General features: G+C 34.4%; 9 protein-coding genes across 9 annotated transcripts in view; 3 read left to right on the plus strand and 6 right to left on the minus strand.

Annotated features, from left to right (window-relative positions):
- Positions 1 to 10268, minus strand: part of NAEGRDRAFT_74212 (uncharacterized protein) — a gene marked incomplete at both ends in the record, with an annotated part of 13526 nt that extends 3258 nt beyond the window's left edge. The window contains 10 exons of the mRNA XM_002670697.1: positions 39 to 2113; positions 2164 to 4140; positions 4183 to 4577; positions 4630 to 4772; positions 4815 to 5008; positions 5056 to 5362; positions 5409 to 5496; positions 5543 to 5685; positions 5735 to 5908; positions 5954 to 10268. Coding sequence (XP_002670743.1) covers positions 39 to 2113; positions 2164 to 4140; positions 4183 to 4577; positions 4630 to 4772; positions 4815 to 5008; positions 5056 to 5362; positions 5409 to 5496; positions 5543 to 5685; positions 5735 to 5908; positions 5954 to 10268 — 9811 coding nt within the window. The remainder of the gene's footprint in view (positions 1 to 38; positions 2114 to 2163; positions 4141 to 4182; positions 4578 to 4629; positions 4773 to 4814; positions 5009 to 5055; positions 5363 to 5408; positions 5497 to 5542; positions 5686 to 5734; positions 5909 to 5953) is intronic.
- Positions 10269 to 11684: 1416 nt separating this feature from the next.
- Positions 11685 to 12793, plus strand: NAEGRDRAFT_56360 (glutathione S-transferase family protein). Its single transcript, XM_002670656.1, has 3 exons — positions 11685 to 11730; positions 11821 to 11981; positions 12140 to 12793. The coding sequence occupies exons 2-3, from the start codon at positions 11952 to 11954 to the stop codon at positions 12764 to 12766; spliced, it is 657 nt and encodes a 218-aa protein (XP_002670702.1). The 5' UTR covers positions 11685 to 11730; positions 11821 to 11951; the 3' UTR covers positions 12767 to 12793.
- A 32-nt stretch (positions 12794 to 12825) lies between these two features.
- On the minus strand, positions 12826 to 13260 carry NAEGRDRAFT_74214 (uncharacterized protein; the record flags this gene model as incomplete). Its single annotated transcript, XM_002670698.1, has 1 exon — positions 12826 to 13260. One exon carries the CDS (start codon positions 13258 to 13260, stop codon positions 12826 to 12828), a length of 435 nt encoding a protein of 144 aa, XP_002670744.1.
- A 1307-nt stretch (positions 13261 to 14567) lies between these two features.
- NAEGRDRAFT_74215 (uncharacterized protein) lies at positions 14568 to 15104 on the minus strand (the record flags this gene model as incomplete). The annotated part of the gene is made up of 1 exon (XM_002670699.1): positions 14568 to 15104. The coding sequence occupies one exon, from the start codon at positions 15102 to 15104 to the stop codon at positions 14568 to 14570; it is 537 nt and encodes a 178-aa protein (XP_002670745.1).
- A 995-nt stretch (positions 15105 to 16099) lies between these two features.
- NAEGRDRAFT_81737 (uncharacterized protein) lies at positions 16100 to 16970 on the plus strand. Its single transcript, XM_002670657.1, has one exon. The coding sequence runs from the start codon at positions 16258 to 16260 to the stop codon at positions 16954 to 16956; it is 699 nt and encodes a 232-aa protein (XP_002670703.1). The 5' UTR covers positions 16100 to 16257; the 3' UTR covers positions 16957 to 16970.
- Positions 16971 to 17113: 143 nt separating this feature from the next.
- Positions 17114 to 18775, plus strand: NAEGRDRAFT_74217 (uncharacterized protein; the record flags this gene model as incomplete). Its single annotated transcript, XM_002670658.1, has 1 exon — positions 17114 to 18775. The coding sequence occupies one exon, from the start codon at positions 17114 to 17116 to the stop codon at positions 18773 to 18775; it is 1662 nt and encodes a 553-aa protein (XP_002670704.1).
- A 97-nt stretch (positions 18776 to 18872) lies between these two features.
- NAEGRDRAFT_53322 (uncharacterized protein) lies at positions 18873 to 19511 on the minus strand (the record flags this gene model as incomplete). The annotated part of the gene is made up of 1 exon (XM_002670700.1): positions 18873 to 19511. The coding sequence occupies one exon, from the start codon at positions 19509 to 19511 to the stop codon at positions 18873 to 18875; it is 639 nt and encodes a 212-aa protein (XP_002670746.1).
- A 329-nt stretch (positions 19512 to 19840) lies between these two features.
- On the minus strand, positions 19841 to 21213 carry NAEGRDRAFT_59612 (uncharacterized protein; the record flags this gene model as incomplete). The annotated part of the gene is made up of 1 exon (XM_002670701.1): positions 19841 to 21213. The coding sequence occupies one exon, from the start codon at positions 21211 to 21213 to the stop codon at positions 19876 to 19878; it is 1338 nt and encodes a 445-aa protein (XP_002670747.1). The 3' UTR covers positions 19841 to 19875.
- A 301-nt stretch (positions 21214 to 21514) lies between these two features.
- Positions 21515 to 23155, minus strand: NAEGRDRAFT_53324 (uncharacterized protein; the record flags this gene model as incomplete). Its single annotated transcript, XM_002670702.1, has 2 exons — positions 21515 to 22767; positions 22864 to 23155. The coding sequence occupies 2 exons, from the start codon at positions 23153 to 23155 to the stop codon at positions 21515 to 21517; spliced, it is 1545 nt and encodes a 514-aa protein (XP_002670748.1).
- Between the last annotated feature and the right edge of the window lie 42 nt (positions 23156 to 23197).

Raw genomic sequence — 23197 nt, forward strand, 5'->3', positions numbered from 1 at the left:
TCTAATATCCTTATCAATGTAATTTCAAACACTCTTACACAATCTAGTTTCAGGAGTTGATGGAGAGTTACAAGATTGAATGACAGAATAGCAAGCAAGTCTTGCATTTGACTCTTCACATGTAGAATTACAAACTGTACCTTGTCCTTGAATCTTTACAATATTTGAATCATAGAGAGATTTAGCAGACTTGTCAAGTTGACTCATGGCATTAGTAATCAATTGTCTAGCATCAGTTGCATTGGCAGCTCCAGATGAGTAATGAGTATTCAATACCTTAAAGTTTTGAAGATGTGTTTTACAGAATGAAAGTCCAGAAGGTGGAATAGGAACACATGAGGCAGCTGGTGTATAAATAGTACAATCATCTCCAGTAAATTCAGGTGGACATACTTTAACACAGTTTCCTTGAGCATTCTTTACATATCCGGAAATACATGAACCACATGGATTTGTAGCGAGTTCAGTAACATACTTTTCTTGACATTTACAATAACCTTGATAACCAGTGGTGTCCTTGTAGACACATTGTCCATATTGACCACATCCATCAGCACAATCAGCTGGTAAACGAATACAATTACCATTTTCATTATTGAAACCAAATGGACATACACAAACACCTTTTTGTAAAATAAATCCAGTCTTACACGAGCTACACAAGTCTCCAACAAATAAATCGCTTGTACATTGACACTTGGCAATACCAGTTGAGTTGAGACAAACACCTCCATTCAAACAAGTAAGTTTACAAGCAACTTCTGGTTGACCAGGAGCAGTTTCACACAATGAACCAGAATAACCATTAATGCATGAACAAAATTCCTTATTGGAAGCATCAAATTTACACAATCCTCCATTCAAACATTGCTTTGAACAAATTTTCTTTTCACACAAATCACCTTCATAACCAGAATTACAATTACATTTAGCAATACCAGTAGAGTTGGCACATTGACCACTGACACATTTCAAGGTGCAAGGATTTGGAATCTTCTTTTCACACAAATCACCTTCAAATCCTGAATTACAAGTACATTTAGATACACCATTGACATTGTCACATCGTCCGTAAACACATAGTAAATTACATGATTGTTTTTCACACAAATCGCCTTCAAAACCATTGTTACACATACATCTGGCTGTTCCTGTTGTGTTTGAACAAAGACCATTGACACATTTCAAGGTACATGGATTTGGAATCTTCTTTTCACATAAATCACCTTCAAATCCTGTATTACAATTACATTTGGCAATACCAGTTGTATTTGAACATTGTCCACTTACACATTTCAATGTACATGGATTGGCTGATAGTTTTTCACACAAATCACCTTCGAATCCATAATTACAAACACACTTCATCACACCATTGACATTGGTGCATTGACCATTGACACACCTCAAAGTACATGGTGCAGTTGTTTGTTTTTCACATAGATCACCTTCATAACCAGTGTTACAAACACATTTAGCAATTCCAGTTGTGTTAGCACATTGACCATTGACACATTTCAGTGTGCAAGGATTGGCTGATTGTTTTTCACATAAATCGCCTTCAAACCCTGGACTACAAATACACTTCATCACACCATTAACATTTGAACATTGTCCATTGACGCATTGTAAAACACATGGTGTGGTGGATTGTTTTTCACACAAATCACCTTCATAACCAGTATTACAATTACATTTGGCAATTCCAGTTGTGTTAGTACATTGGCCATTGACACATTTCAAGGTACAAGGATTTGGAATCTTCTTTTCACATAAATCACCTTCAAATCCTGAATTACAATTACATTTCTGAACTCCATTAACATTTGAACATTGACCATTAACACATTGTAAAGAACAAGGGGCATTGGATTGCTTTTCACACAAATCACCCTCATAACCAGCATTACAAATACACTTTGGTGTTGCACCAGAACCAACACATTGACCATAAACACATGCCTTGCCACATGGTGATCTTTCTGGTACAGAACAAGTCTTTCCAGAATAACCAGTATTACAATTACAATAAGCTGGATTTTGATAAGAATCAGCAGTTCTCATCATGACAGCTTCATCTCCAATTAAGACACTAGTGCCAGAGGTACAAGTACTGTTAGTTTGAATTTGACAGAATTGACCTGTTTTACCAGAAGTACAAACACAACTACTTGTTCCATAGCTGCATTAAAGTAACTGAAACCAACATTGGTACAATAATTATCATAATTGACGCAAGTTTTAGCATTGTAACGAGCAGTAACAGCAATACAGACTGGATTAGATGCTGGACAATCAAGACTAGTGGAACATTGTTCTTGGCATAATCCACTTCTACATTCAGAGTTATAATAACCCATTCCCAAACAATCAGCTTTAGTTTCACATAATCTGGCAACACATTTCTTTTGGTTATTACAATATGGGGTCTTTGTGGAAGCTATTCCTTGACAATCAGCATCAGTTGCACATTGTTCAACACATTTAGTGTTTGAGCATTTTGGTTTGTTTGGATCTTTACAATCATTATTACTTGAGCATTCAGAATGACAAATCATTTGACTTGAATTTGTGGAAATTAAAGAAACAGAAAAACTTCTAGAGGATGCAACAATACAAGATGGATAATTTGGATTTGTACAATCAGAGTTTGAGGAACACTTTTGATATGAACATCCCTTATATCCAAGAAGTAAATCTTGGCAAACTTCATATGCATTTCCACATTGAGAATTGTCAGTACATCCAGCTGAACACTTATTATTGATACAAATCTTTCCTGAAGAACAATGGGCTGAGGTGGTACATTCTGGTGCACACTTTTTAGCGACAACATCACATCTTGAATTCACTGGATCGTTACAAGTAATGGTTGGGGATACAAGATTGCATTCATAGAAACAAACAGTTTGATCTGAAGAATAAAAAGTTGAAGCACTCGAGCTCACTTTGCTATAAGGAATACAAGCACTATATGTTCCAAGATTTGCACATTCTGAGCTTGAAGAACACTTCTTATAGGCACAATCATATTGGTTAGAAGAGTCCTTATAACAAACTTTGTTAGTAGAGGCACACACATCCCTATCAGTAATTTGATCACAACTTGAGCAAGTTCCTGCATTACAGAACTTCTTATTACCATAACTAAAACAATCTGTATCACTTGCACATTGAGATGCGCAAGTTCCATATTTAGTATTACATACTGGATATTTTGGATCTTTACAATTTGTATTGGATGTACATTCTGGAGAACAAACAGTTGCTGAAGTATTCAATGTCAATCCATTAATAATATATCCAAAAGTTGATGCTGGTTTACAATATTTGAAGAGTAAACCCTTACAATCAGTATCAGCATTACAAAGTTTGTAATTACAAGATTTGCTTCCATCCAAATGAAGTGCACAACCCTTAGTACCATCACAAAAACCATCACTTGTACATGGGGCACACTTGGTATTCACACAAAAGTTCTTTCCACATTGACTATTGGATGTACATTCTGGAGCACAAACGTTTTTGGTACATTTGGATTTGAATGGATCTTTACATTGACTGTCAGATGTACATTCAATATCACATGTTCCCTTATTACAAATTGGATAGGAAGCTCCACAATCAGAGTTAGAGAAACAAGGTTTCAATTCACAATCACCAGTTGCATTACAATATGGTCTAAAAGCATCAGTACAAGAACTATTAGAGGTACAGAATGGAACACATTCTTTCCAAGAAGTACATTTGTGTTTGTTATAGGTTGAACTACAATCAGCACTTGTTGAACATTCATTCAATTTGACACGACACTTGTTAGTGGAAGTATCACAAGCACTTGTACTATTACAATGACTATCAAGTGTACATTCTGGTGAACAAACACCTGATCTACATCTTGGTTTGGCAGCAGTTGAACAATCGCTATCGATATCACATTCAGGTTTACAATAGCCAGATCTACAATATGAGTTAGGACTAGTAGATCCACAATCCATTGCAGAGGTACATGCCTTATATGAACAATCACCAGTGGTGGTATTACAAGTTGGGAAAGCATAATTCGTGTTGCAGTCAAAATTGGTAGCACAATTGGCAACACACTTATTTCCTGAACATTTGTGTCTATTCGCAGTACCACTAAAAACTCCAAGTTAAAAATGAAATATTTCACAAACTTACCTGCAATCAGAATTTTCATTACATTCAAAGGTACAAATCTTTTCACTTTGAGAGAGTATACTTTCATCATAAATATTGAATTTGCTTGCTGGGAAACATCCTCTACCTGAAGGACATTCACTAGTGGATGAACATTTCTGATATGTACACAACGTATATCCAGATGGAGTAATACCACAATAGTCCTTATTTGGTAATCCACCTGTACAGTCTGCTGTTGTTTTACAGTTGGCACATGTTCCTCCAATGCATTTAGAATAACGGAAATTAATATTAGTTATGCAATCAGAATCTTGTGAACATGGACTAGATGCAACACATTTAGCTCCAAGATTGGTATTATTCTTTACACATAATTGCTTTTCAACTGATTTACAGTCATCACCCATGCATTCCTGTTACAATTTTGTTACAATCAAAAATGTTGAAAAGATTCTTAAAACTTACACCATAGCAATGAGTTCCAATGCATGAACTGAACCAAGGATTAGTACAAGTAACATTGGCATCACAATAATTGGTACATCTTCCATCAACACAAGCTGTTTTATCGTCATCTCTTCCAGAACATTGACTGTGTGTTTCACATTCTTTTTACAAATTTAGAATAAAAAATCAAAAAGAAAACATACCTGATTTACACAAACCATCCGAACAACGTGTAAAAGCTCCCCAAGTACAATCAGCTGCAGAAGAACATGTTTTAAGTGCACAATCATTAGAGGTGGCGTTACAAATTGGATGACTTCCAATAGGACAATCAGAATCTGATTGACAATTTTGAACACATTTTCTACCTGCACATTTGTGCTTGTTTAAAGTTCCACTATATATATGATTTTCAGGAAAATATTCCTATAACACTGAACTTACCTGCAATCAGCATCAGTTTCACAATTATAATCCAAGCAAACTCTTGTTTCTGGATCTTCAAAATCATTAATACTAAAGTCTGTTGCCTTCCAACATTTCTTCTCTCCTGGACAATCACTAGATGATGAGCATCTTTGATAGGTACAAGCAGTGATACCATCATCAGTCAATCCACAATAATACTTGTCATTATTTGGACAATCTGAATTTTGTAAACAGTAAGCACATGTACTATTCATACACTTTGAATAAATCCAGTGATAATCATTTGATGAACCGCATTGGGAATCTGATGAACATGCAGAACCTAAAAAAGTAATAAATTATTAGTATTTTAATATAAAAAAACATACCTGGAACACATAAATTACCACCATTAGTACTATTATGATAACATTTTGGCTTTTGAAGTGATTTACAATCATTTCCAGTTGAGCAAGACTATTTTCAGTAATTAATATAAATGTAATAGTTATTCAAAACTTACAGGGAAACAATAATTACTCAAACATTTACCGAACCAAGGATCAGTACATGGTTGATCATCACTACAATAGTTAGTACACTTGTTATCCATACAGACATGTTTACCATCTGTCTTATCTTTACAATCAGCATTGGATGTACATTCTATTACAATGATTAAGTATTACTGAAAATTACAAAATGTTAAACTTACCATAAGAACAAACTGAATTAACACACAATGAATTTCTATTTCCAAGAGGTGAACATTCATCATTGGATGTACATGATTGAGCAACACAAATACCACCATCAGTTGTCTTTGCATTTGCTGGTCTTTGACATTTACCTTTTCCTGGCATGGAACATTCCAAATCCTTGGTACATTCTAAAAAGGCATTAAATTATAAACATTCTACAAGTTAAAACTTACCATGACGACACATTCCATTCACACAATGAGGGAAATAACCTTCTCCATAAGATTTACAACTCTCATCACTTGTACATGTTTGTGTAATACATTTAAATTTAGAAGCATCACACCTTTGAGTACCTGGTCTTCCACTACAATGAAAATCAGTAGAACATTCTCCATTACATCTATTATTATCACACATTGGACTCCAATTGAATCCCAAACAACCATAATCACCAAGACATACTTTTTCTTTACAAGAATAATTTGATAAATCACAAGATGGTCTAGTTGGGGAGGTACAATTGGTGTCAGCAATACATTCCTTACCACAATTCATCAGGCCAGTTAGAGGACTTGTCATACATGCACCGAATTTTGAAGGACAATCATCATTGGATTCACAAATATCATTCAAGTTATAAGTTGCACATTCATATCCATTCTTGGCCATGCAAACATTAAATGTTCCATAACAATCATTATCAACAAGACAAGCTGTTGCACATTTTCCAGATTTACAATACTTATTGGCTCCATCTTGAGGACAATCACTATCTTGACTACATGTTCTTTCAACACAGACATTATTTTCACAAATTGGTTTGCCAGGAGTATTAGAACAATGAGAATCAGTTTCACATTCAATGGCACAAACTTTAGAATTTCCATACATGGTAGAATAGGGAGTTACTCTACAGCCCTTTGTGGAAGCAGGACAATCTTTACCATATTTACACATAGTAGGAACACACATATTCAATGTAGTATTACAAGTTGGGGTATCCAAATATGAACTACAATCAGATGAGGAAGCACAAGGTGGATACATGGCCTTACATTGAGAATTAATACAATACTTATTGACACCATTTTGTGGACAATCCTTATCAGCTGAGCATGATTTAGCAACACAAGTATTTGAAGAACAAGTTGGTTTTCCATTAACATTCTTACAATTGGCATCTTCTGTACATTCCACCTTTGAACAATAACTTGTTCCATTCAATGGCAAGAATGAACAATATTTGTAAGAAGTAGAGCTGCATTCAGATGAAACGATGCATGGCTTTGGTACACATGCTCCATTTTTGTTACAATATGGTTTACCAGGTACTGATTCACATTCAGAATCAACACTACATTCAACATTATCACAAGTTGATCTAACACAATATGGATAAACAGGATTTGTACAGTTAGAAGAGGTAGTACATGGTGTCTTTTCACATCTACTTCCCTTAGCTCCGTAATCAACACAAATTGGGAATCTAGCAGAAGTACAATCAGCATTTGAAGAACATGTCTTTTTACAAGTTCTATAACTTGTTGAGGAACTATCAGTGTCACATTTTCCAAATCTATATTCATTAGTACAATCACTATCTGAAGCACATTCAAAGGCACAAACACCACTAGATCCACAGAAATACATACCATTGGTAGTACAAGTAGATACTGCATATGTATTGGCAGTAGAACAAGATACTGGTGAACAATAAGAAACTCCAGAAACTGATTGACAAAGCTTGTTGGCAGAGAAACCAGAACATGAACCACAAGGTCTCTTACAAGTTAATGAATTGGTACGAACCATTCCAGGTTTACAGGCACAATTATCTTTAGATTCACACCAACCAGCATCAACAGATCCACAAACTTCAGGATTATCTGATTTCATTGATCCACAAGTGGTAATATTACAACTGGATCCAGTGAAAGAGTTTGTACATGTACAAGTATCAGGTTTAGAACAAGTACCATGGCCACTACAAACAAGTGAATTTGAAGCAGGGATACCAAAACAAGAAATTGCTTGACATTGACTTCCAGAATAACCACTTTGACATTTGCATGTATCCTTAGCGATACATTTACCATGTCCACCACAAACAGATGTATCTAAATTGGAAGATCCAAAACAAGTTGTTTGTTCACAATTACTTCCATTGAAACCAGAATTACAGGTACAGTTATCAAAACCAGAACAAACACCATTTCCACTACAAACTGTAGAATTGGTATTTGGAATTCCATTACAAGTTGTAAATTGACATTGATTTCCATTATGATTAGGAGTACATGAACATTTATCTAATGAATCACATGTACCATGTCCACTACAAACACTTGAATCATTTGCTACCTTATCAAAACACTTGAGTTGACAATCAGGACAAATAACACCCTCACAATCAGCACCATTCAAACCAGTTCTACATTTACAAATACCACTTCCGACTTTTTTGGACTTGTCATAAATGAATGTACATTGACCTCTTCCATTACAAACATCCAAAGCAGAAGAATACTTTCCATTACATTGAATTTCACATTTGTGATCAAAATCAATTCCAGGAATAGTACTAATGCAACTCTTTGGAGTGAGAATTTTGATCGAATTTGAGGATGAATGGACATACATGATAGATCCATCATCTAACAATACCATATCAGAGGCACCAGCCATCAAAGATTTAACAGAACTATCAGTACTAAGATAACCCGTATCTTTAACAATTGTATAGAATGTAGTGAATGTCGGATCTGTAACAAATACTTGTTCTCTATCAGAAACATAAACGATTGAACCTGCTGAAGCAAAAGTGAATGCTGGATAAATTTCACCAGCCCAAACGAGATCCAAAGTGTAAATTGAAATAACATTCTTCTTGAAAACATAGACATAGTCACCAGCAACAGCCACATTCAAAACAAACCTTGCACCAACATTACTCAAATCTCCAAGATAGTTACAACTTTTACCTTGATTGACAGCACTATGTTTACAAAGATATTCCTTATAGGAAGCAACTTGTATAGCATACATACTTTGTGTTTTTGAGCTGAAACCACCAAATGTCAATTCTCCCCAAAAACATGAAGAACCACAAGAGCTAGCGCTAGAACCATCTGAGCCAGCAGAAGAGGCACCACCAAATGAAATGACAACATTACCATTCTGAGCAATTTTCAAAAGGAAAGTTCTACCACCATCAGTTGCCATACAAAAGATTACATCATTATCATCAATAGAAAGTGTTCTTGGATAATATGGAGCAATATTTGCTACTGTTGTAATTATATTAGTCAACAAGTCAATCTTTCTAATTCTTTTACCATTTCCTTCAGCAATATACAAGTAATTACCCTTTTTGGCAATCTTTTTAATATTGTTAAAATAAGCAAATTTGTAAGAATCATAATCTCCAATATTTTCAACATCTCCACCAGCAATTTTAGTGAATGAAAGTAAATCAAGATCAACTAAATAAACAGAAGAAGATTCAGCAACAATAAGAGTCTTGGAATTGAGTTGAGTTGCAGAGACAAGCTTTTTTTCAAAACTGAGCCATGTTGAAATAGTTCCACTATTTGCATCACCACTGAAAAGCTTAATATTGTTATTGGAAAGGAAATACTTTTTAGAGTTTACAGTGAAATAATTACTTAATGGACCACATTTAGAATTTGTAGCATCACCATCAACATCGTACACCTCACCATATGAACACCAAGCAATTAATTCAGCATCACTTGGGGAAGGTTGAGCAATCTTGTAAACACGTTTTTGTTTTGTCATACTATAATCACCATCTATCATAAAGTACATGGTCTCATCAGCATCAACAAAGAGTGAAATACCAATATAGTCCAAGCCATAAATCACATCTCCAGCAGTAGTCTTGATCAAGAGTGATTTCAATCCTTTATAAAGAATACCTCCAGATCCAGAATCCATGTTACTAGTGTCAGCTGTGTATAACTTTATCATTGAACTACCATCGATAGTAATCTTTTCAAACCAAAGTTGATAAGCAATAGAGTTTGTACCACTGACACGATTAACCATATCCCAGTGAGTAAAATAAATGTAGCCATTTCTGTAACTAATAGCCCTAATATTCGCATAAGTTCTAGAAATGTAGGTTGGTGTAAAGGAAAAAGTTGCACCAGTGGTCAAATCAATTCTTCCGATAGAAGCTTTATCTGATTTAACATAGAAGAGGTACTTTTCACCACATGTCATATCTTTGGTAATTCCAGAAACATCAATAATCTTAACAAACTTGGATGGATTTACCATTTTATAAACAGAAGAATCAGTGACAACATAAATGGTCTCATTAATGTTACATGTTCCAATAATATTCTTGATAGGAACATCAAGACCATATCCATCAGGGAATTTAACAGGACGAGAGTGTGAGCTCAAAAAATCCTTACTCTCAAACTCATAGAACGAGTAAGGTGTTGTTGCATGGACAAGGGCACATGCCAGGAGTACTGTTAGAACAAGTACCCATAAAGAGTTTCGTTGTAGCTCCATTTTTTTGTTCAAACTTGTTTTTGCTGGGTAGCTTAGCCAACCGCAACATGTGTTGTTGTTAAACATGTCTATTTTAATGCTTAGATTCAAGAGATCGTCTTCATTGCCATATTGTATCACTACAAACATAGTATTTATTGTAAATGCATGCCTTTATTTAAAGAGTACTAATAAAGACATGAAGATGGGGCTCCAAACTTGTGTTTAATCTCCTAATTGTAAACATGCACTTTTGGGAGATTCTGGCTTTTAAGGCGCAAGTGTATTTGAGACATTCACCGACTATTAAGAGGCCTCTGTTGTTTCACATAGGACGATAATTGGTTCTGTGTGTATTACCACAGCGAGGAAAACCACAAGAAATACAAGACTTCCTTAGTTTTCCTCAAGTTAAAACTTGGCGGAAACACATGCTGTGATATATTAATAAACCTTAATGATTCACCTTAATTAGGGTGGAAACACAACAAATTAATAGTATGCAGTTCACCCGTTTTACGTTGCCAGCTGAATCATTGGCTTGCAAGAAAAATGAAAGCGATACAAAGTCTACCCAAGTATGCGATACCAAATCATACCGCTAATTTGCTGTAGTTCCAAAAAAAGTCCATTCTGGGAATCAAAACAAAATTTTCCTACACTATTTGAGTTTAGCTCCTCAAATCAAACCAAAAGCTAATAAGGAACTGAAGGATGAATAAGGAAGAAAAAATCGACAGCGCTAAATCAAACTTTTAAAGCACGAATTAGGTTGGACCAAGGCAGACCCACTCTTAAAATATATTCCCTTCACTCTGATATTCGAGTGCCAAGCAAGCAAATGCTCTTGAGCATTTCCGGCTCCAGAATTTTGGTGTGAATGCTCGTGTGCAAGCTCCTCTATTTCCATTTATAACCTTCAGTTCCATTCCTGACCTTCAGTTCCATATTAAAATATCAACAAAATGTATTTTAAAATGTATTATTAATAATATAATAAGGCTGGCAATTATTTGTTGTTGAATCAGTCCTGTTGGTTGAATTGGCACATTGTGTTTCTTTGATTTTGTGTTTACCTTAATTAAAATAGTAGCGAGAAATAACGTTGCTTACTACATGTATGTATTCTACCTTATTCCAGATCCATTTCCAAGTGGAAAAAGCAAGGGTTGTGAAGGATTTATTTATTTTGGAAGCTCTGTTATTAGTTGTAAGGATTTATGGATTAATAGTCAACAGGTGAAATTACCTCTAATGTTTGATATAAAGCTAGTGAATGTGCAATTAAAGTCAGTGTTCAAATCGTAAAACCCATTAATGATGGGCCAAACAAATTTGGATACTAAGAATTTGCCGCCTGTCAAAATGAAAACCGTTACGATTATTAAATAATAAATATTCACCATCAGAAAAAAACTTACCAACAAGAAATCACACCAACAACAATCAATAATTTATTTACCATGGGTGTGATTTCTTGTTGGTAAGTAGTTAGTTCAAAAAAATTGATGTGATAGAGCTGTAACATATTTCCACGTATCAACCAATTTCACACTTATCTCATCAACATTAGGTATCAAGCAAAGATGATCTTGCCATTACAATATCCGTCGAGGCTTTAAACCCCAGATAGTACGCACTCGCAGATGCTCGTATAAATAATTCACGGTTCTTCAAAGATGATGTTTTCACACACAAACAAAAATGCAACTCCACTACTTTAACATCCAAGCTGTAAGTAATCCAATAATAATTGGTTATCGTGATGTGCTAATCTCATCTTTTAACACGTTTGTGGTAAAAATTATATAAATCTTCATCGTCATCCTTGTCATCTTCGTCGTTCCTATATTGTGAAAATAATTATTATTAATATTAATATTATTTCACAGAGATCCGAAGCCGCTTACTTGATTGCTCTCCAAGGTCAACTCCCAGTCGAAAGAAAGGGTGTTAGCAGTTTTGCTGATAGTGACTTGAAGAAGAGTGCCCCATTCGGCCAACTTCCTCTCCTTGAAACTGATGATAGCACAGTTCTTGCCCAATCACTTGCCATTTGTCAATTTTTGGCTGAAAAGTCAAACTTGCTTCCATCCCAATCAAGTGCCAATCAAGGACAAGACTCTGCCTTGTTAAATGCTCTTGCATTGTCCTATGTTTTGGGTGTTGATGAATTCAGAAGTGAAGCTTATCGTGCTCATAGACCAACCACTGCTGAAACTGCTGAAAAAGACAAAACTGAATGGAAGGAAGGAAGACAAGCATTCTTCTTGTCTAAATTCGAACAAGTTCTTGCTCACTCAAAGAGTGGCTTCCTTGTTGGAAACACCTTGTCATGGGCTGACATTTGTCTCTATGATGCCTTGTATGAACAAAAGTTCTTGTTTGCTTCTGATTTTGCTGAAAAGTATCCACATTTGAGCAAGTTGATGAATCAAATGGAAGAATTGCCAAATCTCAAGTCCTATATTAATGATCCAAATAGATTGCCACTCTACTTGCCAAAATGGAGAAATTAATTAGTAAACTAATAAATTAAATATATTATTAAATTCTTATTGTTGTTGGAAAGTAAAAATTACTTGTCCTTCGATGATTCAACTTCCTTTGTTTCCTTGGTATTAGATTCCCTTTGTTTTAGTTGAACCTTATCCTCCAAATCAATAATCTTCTTTTCCTTCATATTAACTCCTAAAGTGATCAAAGACAAAACTGCTCCGATCATGGACATGTAAAAGTTTCTCTGTGCTCTAAATTCCTTCATTTGTCTCTGTGCTTCCAACTCAAAGGTCTTTGCAGTAGCCTTCTCAAGATGATACTTATTCATATCCGAATAGCAGAAGAAAGCCAACACTAAAAAGACAACCAACAAGCCTAAGAAAATTGCCTTTCCAGAATCCAATTTTCTAACGAGTTTTGTCCTCAAGAAGGATGGAAGAGGAACAAATAATAGAACCAAGTTTAGGGTGGTGAGGAGAGCAAGGGCAAGAAAAACGAGATACCAACTTGACATTTTTTTTATTAAAATATTTTTAGTTGTTTCCATTCTATATGAAGAACAAATTTGGAAATTTTATAAATATTTGAAAATACGTGTAAATTATTGTAAATTATTCTTGTATACCGGGAAACGTACTTGCCAACTAGTACACGAAAAACAGCTCTTGAAACGTGCACTTGTGTGTTTAAGAATGAGAAGGTCAAAATCCTTAATATTTACTTTATTATTTACAACTTTTCCTACCCTCAAAATTTACTGTAGTTACAGTATTGTGTGACTTGTGAATTATACCACAGTGGCTTTCCTTTTTGAGTTTTTTTTGAAAATGGAGTTTGAACACTAGGTGGGTTACGTGGTGCGTATTTCAGTTACTAAAACAATATTGAATATATAGTAGTATGAAGAGTATATGATTGTATGATTTGTGAACTTGAGTAAGGAAATTATTCGAAACTAACTTCTTCTATTTGTCACTTTTCATGGAAATTGAGATTCAATGAAATTAATTAGAATTTAAACAATAAGTGTATATATCTCCACACGTTGTAAACAACTCACACATCGCAAGAAGCCGCCTGAAACTACTGAACTTGGTTTCGAATAAATTCAACAATCATTTTCACATTTCTTCTCAATCCAAAAAAAAAAAACAATCTCAAGAAAATGAAAACTATCATTCTCTCCCTTGTCCTCCTTGCTCTCCTTGCCATGACATCAGTCAATGGTCAATACCTCAGAACTTCCAGCTACACTGACTCCAAATGTTCAAGCACTATCCCAATGTTGGATCTCTACACTCCAAGTACTAACTGTACCTCCAACCCAACCTGTACTGCCAGTAACACCACCTCACTCTATTCCACTACTCAATGTACTTCAACTGTTCCTTCCATTGGTTCCAAGAATACTTTACAATTATCCATTTATTCTGACACTACTTGTGCTAGTGCTAATTTGGCTGTTTCACAAATCTTCCCATTGGATACTTGTGTTGCTATTTCAGGTGTTGGTTCCTATAAGAGTACTGCCTGTAGATATTTGACTATTTATTATGATAGTGCCTGTACTAGTGTTAAACAAACTGTCGATTATTCTGCATATAATGGCGTTTGTCTTTCTGGAACTAAATATGTTTGTTCTGGAGCTGAAAAGATGATTGGATCAAGCATTATGATCGCATTGATGATTATTGTTTCATTCTTTACTTTTTAAAATAAAGTAGTATTTATAACATAAATTATTAGAATGTTGTTTTGTGACAACATAACAAGGATTGAAGGATAAGGAACGAAAACTTTCAAGAACATGGTGAATTGAGATTAGAAAGCATTAATCAACTTTTTAGCTTCAGAATCAGCAGATGGACTTTGTCTTTCATTGGCGACCTTCATAACAAGAGTCAAATTGCATTCCAAAGTGACAACCAAATCAGAACCATTAACCTTGTAAGAATAGCCAAGGAAACCAGAAGATTCCTTACTATCAGCATTGTGAACAACTCTGAAAATCAACTTTTCCAATCCCATGAATGCTTCCTTACAATCAGGATCTTGGATGAAAACCTTGGCAATTTCACTCATATTGCTCAATCTTGGACTTTCGGTTAAGAATTTGATACAATTATTCAACAAGGTATCTTCAGCAAATCTGTCACCATACTTGTACTTGGTTTCAGTTGGCAATGCTGCAAGAGAAGCCCAATCCAACAAGATGATCATCTTTGGATTGACTTGTTGAAGATTCTTGGTAGCAGGAACAAAACGATTGTTGAATAATTCACGAACTACCTTCTTGAATGCCAAACCACTTCCACATACGTTTTGGTTGAATAATTCTTCGTGAGTAAGTTGAGTCATTTCTTAAGATTTTAATAGCTTTTGAGTTATTTCAAATATTGAATTTGTTTTTTGATTTGTTTAATAACTCCTGTGAATGGTAAATTGATTTTATAGCAAATTTTAATGACTAAGATTACAATAGTTACAATGGAGTTTAATAGAGTTCAAATGTTTTCTGAGAATTGAAGTGATTGAACAATTGTGGAACAACCTTATTGAGAAGTCAGTAAGAGGAATGGTAACACCTCAGTTTCTTTAGAATGCATCTTACTATCGAATAGGATGGAAACAGCAAAAATTGGATATGGAAAAGGGAGGATATTAGTTTACAATATTCTCATTTAACCGTAAGGATAGCATAACTGCTAATAATTGGGAACTCATTGTAACTTGTGTAATCACTAAATTGATAACACTAAAAAATTAGCACTTCATGTAGACATGCACACATGTACAATCATCATGCATGATTTTGAAATACGAGTTTACATGAATAGTTATTGAATCAACATCTCAATTTTATTGAAAATATCAAGAATTGGAATTTAAAGCAACATGTGGTTTTTCGAATAGATTACTCTTCATGTCGTGTTCTTATTGGTTGAATTCAGGTAAAACTTCACTCATTTGACAACTTGTTCTGATGATGTAAGGGATTGAGTATGTATGTTATTTTGAAACAGTTTATAATGTCTCTGATTTCGAACAATTAAGAGATTAAACAAGTTTTAAAGAGTGTGTTTTCTTCTGGTTGCGTTGACCAGAATCATTGTTTCACATGCAAGAGCTTCATATTTATGTGAATTGTAAACAAAATACATCGTGTTAATTCATATTAGGATGCCATCTTTTTAACAAATACATCTATTATGATATTTCATTAAATATATGATCAATCAATACATAGTAGAATGCTCTTAGAAGTCATAGTAGAAGGATCATTGAAATCAAATAGCTGCTCCACAGTTTAAAGAAAAAAAAGCGGCAAAAAATTAAATCCAAAAAAAAATTCAAAAATCTGCTTTTCACTCGCGCCGTTTATTGTTTTTTGATTTTCATCATCTACGAGGATAGTGCAGCAATTTAAATAATTCATCATCCATATTTTGTATAGATAGTAATAATAATAATAATATTTATTTTTTTGATATAATATATAGCGATCATCATCATGGCTCTTTATTATCAACAATATTATAATGCCTCACAATTAAATAATTCTACCAATCAGAATAATCATAACAATTTTCAATTACCAGTGTATGAAGGAAGTTATTTACATCCGTATTCAAAGTTGAGCTCTGATGGGTGTTCTAACTTGATCTTGTCGCAATATGCTGCTCCAAACTCATCACCTATTTCACTGGGAGAAATTACACAAATCACCAATGAAGTTAACACAATAGTTGATCAGGTGTATAACTCTGTGAAAATGTATGATTATATTTATTGGACTACATTTATTATTAGTATGGTATTGGCCATACCAACAATGGGTTTATCAGTGTTTGGAATTATATTTGTCATGTTCTTGCCAATGATGAAGGCACAAAAGATTATCACCAAGTTGAACAATGTTGCCAAACCACAAATTCAACAAGTATTGGAAAGGAAGAATCAAGAAAGATTTGAACCAGCTGGTTTGCAATGGTGTGTTGGTTACAGACAAATTTTGGTTGCTATCGTTGCTAACAGATATAACAATACTCCAAAATTTGAAACATCCATCGATATTAGTTTGAGACCAGTTCTCAGACAACCTGTTGTCATGGTAGTTCAACAACCACAACCTGTATATAACGTCCCACAACCAATGGTTCAACAACCATTCAATCCAAATCAACAACCAATCGCTGCTGAACAAAAATAAATTATTCCTTCCTTAATATATTTATTATATTATTATATTAAATAGTACAGTTACAATTCAATTCCAAAGTTCAATTATACATTATTGAACTTGATTCAAGTAGATCAGCCACTATGCATTCATCAAAACATTCAATTAATATCATCTGCAAAGAAAAATGTCCACAACCAACAACACTCTCAAGAAAGCCCTCTTGTGGTTCCGAAATGATTTACGTCTTCACGATAATGAAAGTCTCATCAAAACTCTTCGACTTGCAAACTCATCCAATAATAACACATCAAAGGTTGGAGTATTGCCACTCTATTGCTTTGATCCGAGACATTTTGGATTCTCTAGGATTGGTAAATTCAGAAAGGCCAATGCAAATAGAACTCGTTTCCTTACTGAATCAGTTGACAATTTGAGAAAGAATTTGATGAATGAATGGGGACTCAAGTTGATGATTCAAATAGGACACCCAGAGGAGATTATTCCACATTTGTGTTCTCAATATGAAATTGAACAGGTTTTTGCAGATAAGGAAGTAACAAGTGAGGAAACAAGTATTGAACAAGTGTTGGAAAAACAAATCAATGTGAATTATTCTTATGGATTTTCAATGGTTCATGTTGAGGATTTACCATTCAAAATAGAAAACCTTCCTCATGTTTTTACTGATTTTAGGAGAAAGGTCGAAAATCCAAAGCTCATAGTGAGACCACTTCTTCAATTGAGTCCAAACGAAAAGAAACTAATCTCATCACGAGTAGTTAACCTCATCCAAGATGAAAATGCACTTGGTAAAACACCAGATTTGAAAGTTTTAGGATATACAGATGAGGAAATCTCAGAAATGATGGAAAATCTCAAAGATCCTCGTTCAGTTCTCCACTTCAAGGGAGGTGAGGATGAAGCTCTTGCTCGCCTCAATGACTATCTCTGGACACAGGACAGACTGAAAACATATAAGGAAACCAGAAATGGTCTCGTTGGAGAGGCATACAGTAGTAAGCTGAGCCCATGGCTTTCACTCGGTTGCATTTCACCTCGTAAAATTTATCACGAAGTGAAAAGATATGAAAAGGAAAGAGTTGAAAATGACAGCACTTATTGGTTGATTTTTGAATTATTGTGGAGAGATTACTTTAGATTCTTTGCTGAAAAGTTTGGAAATCATATTTTCATGTTGAAAGGTGTCACTCGTGCTTCATCGAAAAGGAAGGGTCTGATTGGAGATAGCTCTTCCAATAAGGTAGAATCGAAATATGACGAAACTCGATGGAAACAAGATTTAAAATTGTTCAAATTGTGGGCAGATGGTAAAACTGGTCTTCCATTCGTTGATGCCAACATGAGAGAGCTCAAAATTTCAGGTTGGATGAGTAATAGAGGTCGTCAAAATGTTGCCAGTTTCCTCAGTAAGGATTTGAATTTGGATTGGAGATTGGGAGCTGAATATTTTGAAAGCTTACTATTGGACCATTCAGTGACGAGTAATTGGGGTAATTGGCTCTATGCTGCTGGTGTTGGTGATGTGGATCCGAGAGGAGAGGCCAGATATTTCAATGTTGTGAAACAGGGCTTTGATTATGATTTCAATGGAGAGTTTGTCAAGTTGTGGATTCCTGAGCTTGATCAGGTTCCCCAACGATGCATTCATGCACCTTACTTGATGAGTGAGTCTGAGCAGACGAATGCTAAATGTACTATTGGAGTGGATTATCCTAAATCATTGGTGAATGTGAAGGCTCATCATCATTTGAATGAGAATGGAGTCAAGGCAAATTATAAACATAAAACTGGTAAGGCCAATGAAAGGGAGAGAAAAATCAGATAAAATTCCATATAATATTATGATAATTATACCAATATTCTAAATTTTCTAAAAGAAGTTATTATATTTTGTACATTTTTGGTTAATTAGTTCATTTGAATTATTTCAAATTCATAACTCGTCTCATTAATTCGTCATCATCCTCAATTTCATCCAAATCCTTTTCTTTTCGTGAAGCTTTTAGAGCAGAAGATCCAGTCTTGGCACCTGATAATTTTCCACTCACTTCCAATCCAATTTCATCATAAATTTGTTCCATTGCTTCATCTACTTCTTCCTCTTCATCTTGGAACATATCATCCAAAGCATCATCCATCATTTCTTCAGTCATACTTGTCTTTTCTTGTGCCTGTTGGAATTCCATCATTGTCTTTTGCATATCTTGAAGATTCATTTGTTGATTCATCTTTTGCATGACATTTCCAGTTGCCTTGATAGCTCCAACCATTTTATCTTGTGCTTGCATGGATGTTGCTTTGAACTGCACTGTATTCATTGTTTGTTTCATCTTTCCCATTCGTTCTTGTTGTTTTCTTAAATTTACAATTTGTTTAGCAAGAGTTTTGGCAGTTGTCTGATCTCCTTTCTCAAGAGCCCTCTTTACTTGAATTTGAAGCTTTTGCTCTTCTGTTTTTAATTTATTAGCCTCTCTGTCCATATCCCGAGTACCAGAACGAAGTTCCTTCTTTTGCTCCTTCAACAATTCTTGATTGGTTTTTGCTTTCTCAAAGAGTGGCATAGTGTATTTACAAATTTATATTAAAAGGATGAATATTATTTGGATTATTTGGATTATTTGGATTGTTTAGATATAGTACAATGGTATCCGATAGTTTTTAGCAGTATCAAATCACTCTCCTATTTTAAAATTAGCAATTTGTTGTTTGGTGTGATGAAAAATCTCCTTGTTGCAATTTTTTTGTTTTTATTTTTAAATTTTTTAAAGTTGTTTGCTGTTGAGAAATTGGAAATGAAATGGAAGAAGGAAGAGAGGAACAAGTTCAATTTGGTGTGGTTTCAAGTTTTTTAACAATTTCACAAATGAAAGTGATTGGAGCAGGTTTAAATATAATATTTGAAATGTTTAATTCAATAGAGGGTGATTAAATGTTAGCAAGAATGCTTCCTTGAGTTTGTTCCTCATAGGTCAAATTATTTTCCTTCAAATAGGTCAAAACTGCTGGTTTGATTTTAGGTCCAGAAGCATCAGAGTGATTACCAGCACCATAGATGATGGTTAATTGATTGATGGATTGACTCTTTAACTTTTCAATTCTTTGTTTCAAGAAATTCATGGCAGCATCAACATATTGTCCATGCAAATCAATTTCAGTTTCTGGTCTGTCCTTATTGAGATGATCATACATGACATTGGCACTTTCTTCTTGATATTGCTTCATCAATGATTGAGCATGCTTTCCTTCATTACTCAATTGGGATGCAAGACCTTTATCTCCTTCTTCAAAGGCCTTCTTGGCATTCTCAAATGAAGAAGCCATAATTTGAGCTTGTTCTTGAATCTTCTTTTCCAATTCCTTGAATAATTTCATTGATTCAGTCAAGTGTTCAACAAATTGATTTTCATTCTTATCAAATTCCCATCCATAAACCTTCAATTCATCACGCAATTTAATATAAGTCTTTTCTAAATCGAATCCTTCTCCATTGGCAGTAATTGTAACTAATGTGCTGTCATCATCGATTGGTGACATGTCAATTTTTGATTGTGTTTCATCTTTGATCTTGTTAATAGTAGCTCCCTTTTGACCAATCAAATACTTGGAAATGTGAGATGGTTTGATAACGAATGAACTCTTTTCGACATCCAAATTCGAAACAAATTCTCTTTCTTGTTCAGATGATTCTGTAACAACAGCAACCACTGGTTTAGTTTCTTCTTCCTTTTGAACTTCAACTGGAGTTTCGTCAACAGCAGCAACAGGCTCTTCTGGGACAAATTCATTACTTTCTTGAACTGTATTAGAAACAACAACTGGTGTGGTTTCTTCAACAAATTCATTGGTAGAAATTTCTTCTTCCTTTTCAATTTCGACTGGGGTTTCGACAAGTGTTGTAGCAACTGGTTCTTCCTTCTTTTCGGCAACAATTGGGGTTACCTTTTCAATGACAACTTCTGTTGGTTTAGTTTCGGCAGCAACAACAACTGATGGTTTTTCAACTTTTTCAATAACAGGTTTTGTTTTTTGATCATCAACTTTCAAAGGTGCATCTTTTGTGGATGATGAAACAGCAGTAGCAGTAGTAGTTGTTGTATTCTTTGGAGTTTCCTTCTTATTGTTAGCTGATGAATTTTCGTCAACTTTCTTAGCAGCACCAGAAGATGCAGAAGAACTAGTAGTTGATGGAGAAAAGATGGCTACCAAATACTTGGTCAAGATCGGAAAACCAGCAAGGAATAATATCAAAATGAGTGGCAACATTTTTTTTTGATGAGTGTTGAAGAGGATGAATTTTTTAAAAAAGTAAAGTGAGCCATAAAACGGCGGGAAAGATGTCCTTAATAGGACTTTTAATTGGTTGTCAATAATTTGATGGGTTCGAGTGTGAAATACATGTAAGTTATTGTAAATAAATTGAATAGATATCGAGTGTGGAATTAAGAGTGGCTGATGAGTATCCAACTTTGGAAGAGTTTAGATTCTTTATGGATGTCGCTTTTATTTGTTTGGAAATGAACAGTTTACAATGAGTGTATTAGAAATCAGGTCATCAGTTGTTTTATTATTCAATATTTGATGGTTGGTTTCTTGAAGCATTCACTACTTCACTCATGGATCGTAAAAGAGTTTCATTTTGTAATTGAACTATCTTGTATCTATTGTTTAAAAGTGTCAACGCTTTCAAATCTTTGGAAACTATTTCAAAATAATCAATTTTCTTTGGATTTCCATCTGGTCCAATTCCCAACTGATTGTTTTCTCTCGTTCCTGATTGAATACTTTTAGCAATTTGAAGGTTGACACGGGCTGCCAAAATGAAATATGGAATTAAGATAGGAGAGGTTGCAGAAAAGAAAATATTTCCAGTGAGATGTGAAATTTTCAAGCTTGCTTCCTCAATTAATTCCTTTCCAGTGGTAGCTCTTATCAAAATTCCAATTTGAATTCCATTATAGAAAATATCTCTGGTAAAGAATAGTCCATCGTAGTAATGTTTCTTATTAGCTGGTTTCTTAATATCAATTACTGTCTTACACAATTCGACCATTTGATTGAATAAGGATTCAGAAACTGCGATGATTTCATTACAGTTTTGTGGTGTGATGGATTGTTCGAAAAGAGCCGAAACATATTTTGGAAGAAAAGTTCCACTAGCAAATTCGTATAATTTTGGAATATTTCGAATGGCAAGATCGAAATCCGAATGGAAAACTACCATATGCTCAAATACTCCAAGTGTCTTGAGTAGTCCCTGTTCCTCAGGTGTCATTTCCAATCTTTCCTTTTCACTTTTGCTTGTAAAATAAAATTTCACACTATTCATGTAATAATTCGAAAGTTGCAAATTTCCATTTCCAATTTCTACAATTGCCAAATTGAGATACGCAGAAGAAACTACTAAGGAAGGCGCCTTATTGATTAAAGCAAGTTTCTTTCTGCAATTTAGAGCACTATCATTAGAAATCTCGCTTCTCCCAAGGAATTGTTCAACCACTGATTTTGCACTATAAAAGAAAGCTTCCATTTCTAATTTAATTTCTTGATTAGTTTCGTCTTGATCTTGTAAAATTAATTTACGTAATTCTTCCTTATTAACAGTGGTTAAGATCCAGTTCACTGCGAAATAGAAATCAATTGTGTTAGATTTCGTCAAGCTTGGCGTTTTATGAAAGAATGAGGGATGTGAGGATTCTTCAGGACTTGGTTTCGTCTTTTTTCGGCTACTTTCTTCAGTTTTTTGTTTTCTTTTGGATTCTCTATATTCACATGGAATTCCTCTTGATACACATCTATCACAGGATGGTTTAGTTCTACCTATTTTCGAATAAATTCAAAAAAATTCTAATTTCAAAAACTTACTACAATATTTGTGCATCTTTCTACATCTGACACATGCAATAATATTATTACCATCACTACTCGTTTCTGCTTCCACATTTTCATTAGTTTCCTTATTTTGTTCCTCTGAGGATGAAGGAGACGAATTATCCGAAGGTCTTTCCAATAAACTTTCCAATGGTTGTTGACAATCAAGAATATTTCCATTATTTTCAACAAGTTGTTGTTCATCCATATTCAATTCGTTACCAGTTCCCAAATTATTTGTTGTCCACAAATTCAATCCCAAAGCAGCCAACAAGTTTGGACTAAACTGAAGCGAATCCAATTCGTTTCCTCCCATTAGAAACCATTCCTCACTCATTTTAGCATCAATGTAGGGTGCAGTTAGTTATTTGATTTTTTT

The sequence above is a fragment of the Naegleria gruberi genome (genome assembly GCF_000004985.1).
Source record: "Naegleria gruberi genomic scaffold NAEGRscaffold_68, whole genome shotgun sequence".
Classification (NCBI taxonomy): Eukaryota; Heterolobosea; class Eutetramitea; order Acrasida; family Naegleriidae; genus Naegleria; species Naegleria gruberi.

What these genes read in the sequence shown, in the direction of transcription:
- NAEGRDRAFT_81737 (XM_002670657.1), top strand. Translation starts at nt 16,258, where the DNA reads ATGGCTCTTTATTATCAACAATATTATAATGCCTCACAATTAAATAAT.
- NAEGRDRAFT_56360 (XM_002670656.1), top strand. Translation starts at nt 11,952, where the DNA reads ATGCAACTCCACTACTTTAACATCCAAGCT. An exon ending in ACTACTTTAACATCCAAGCT is followed by an intron (nt 11,982 to 12,139) that starts GTAAGTAATCCA and finishes ATTATTTCACAG; the next exon opens with AGATCCGAAGCCGCTTACTT.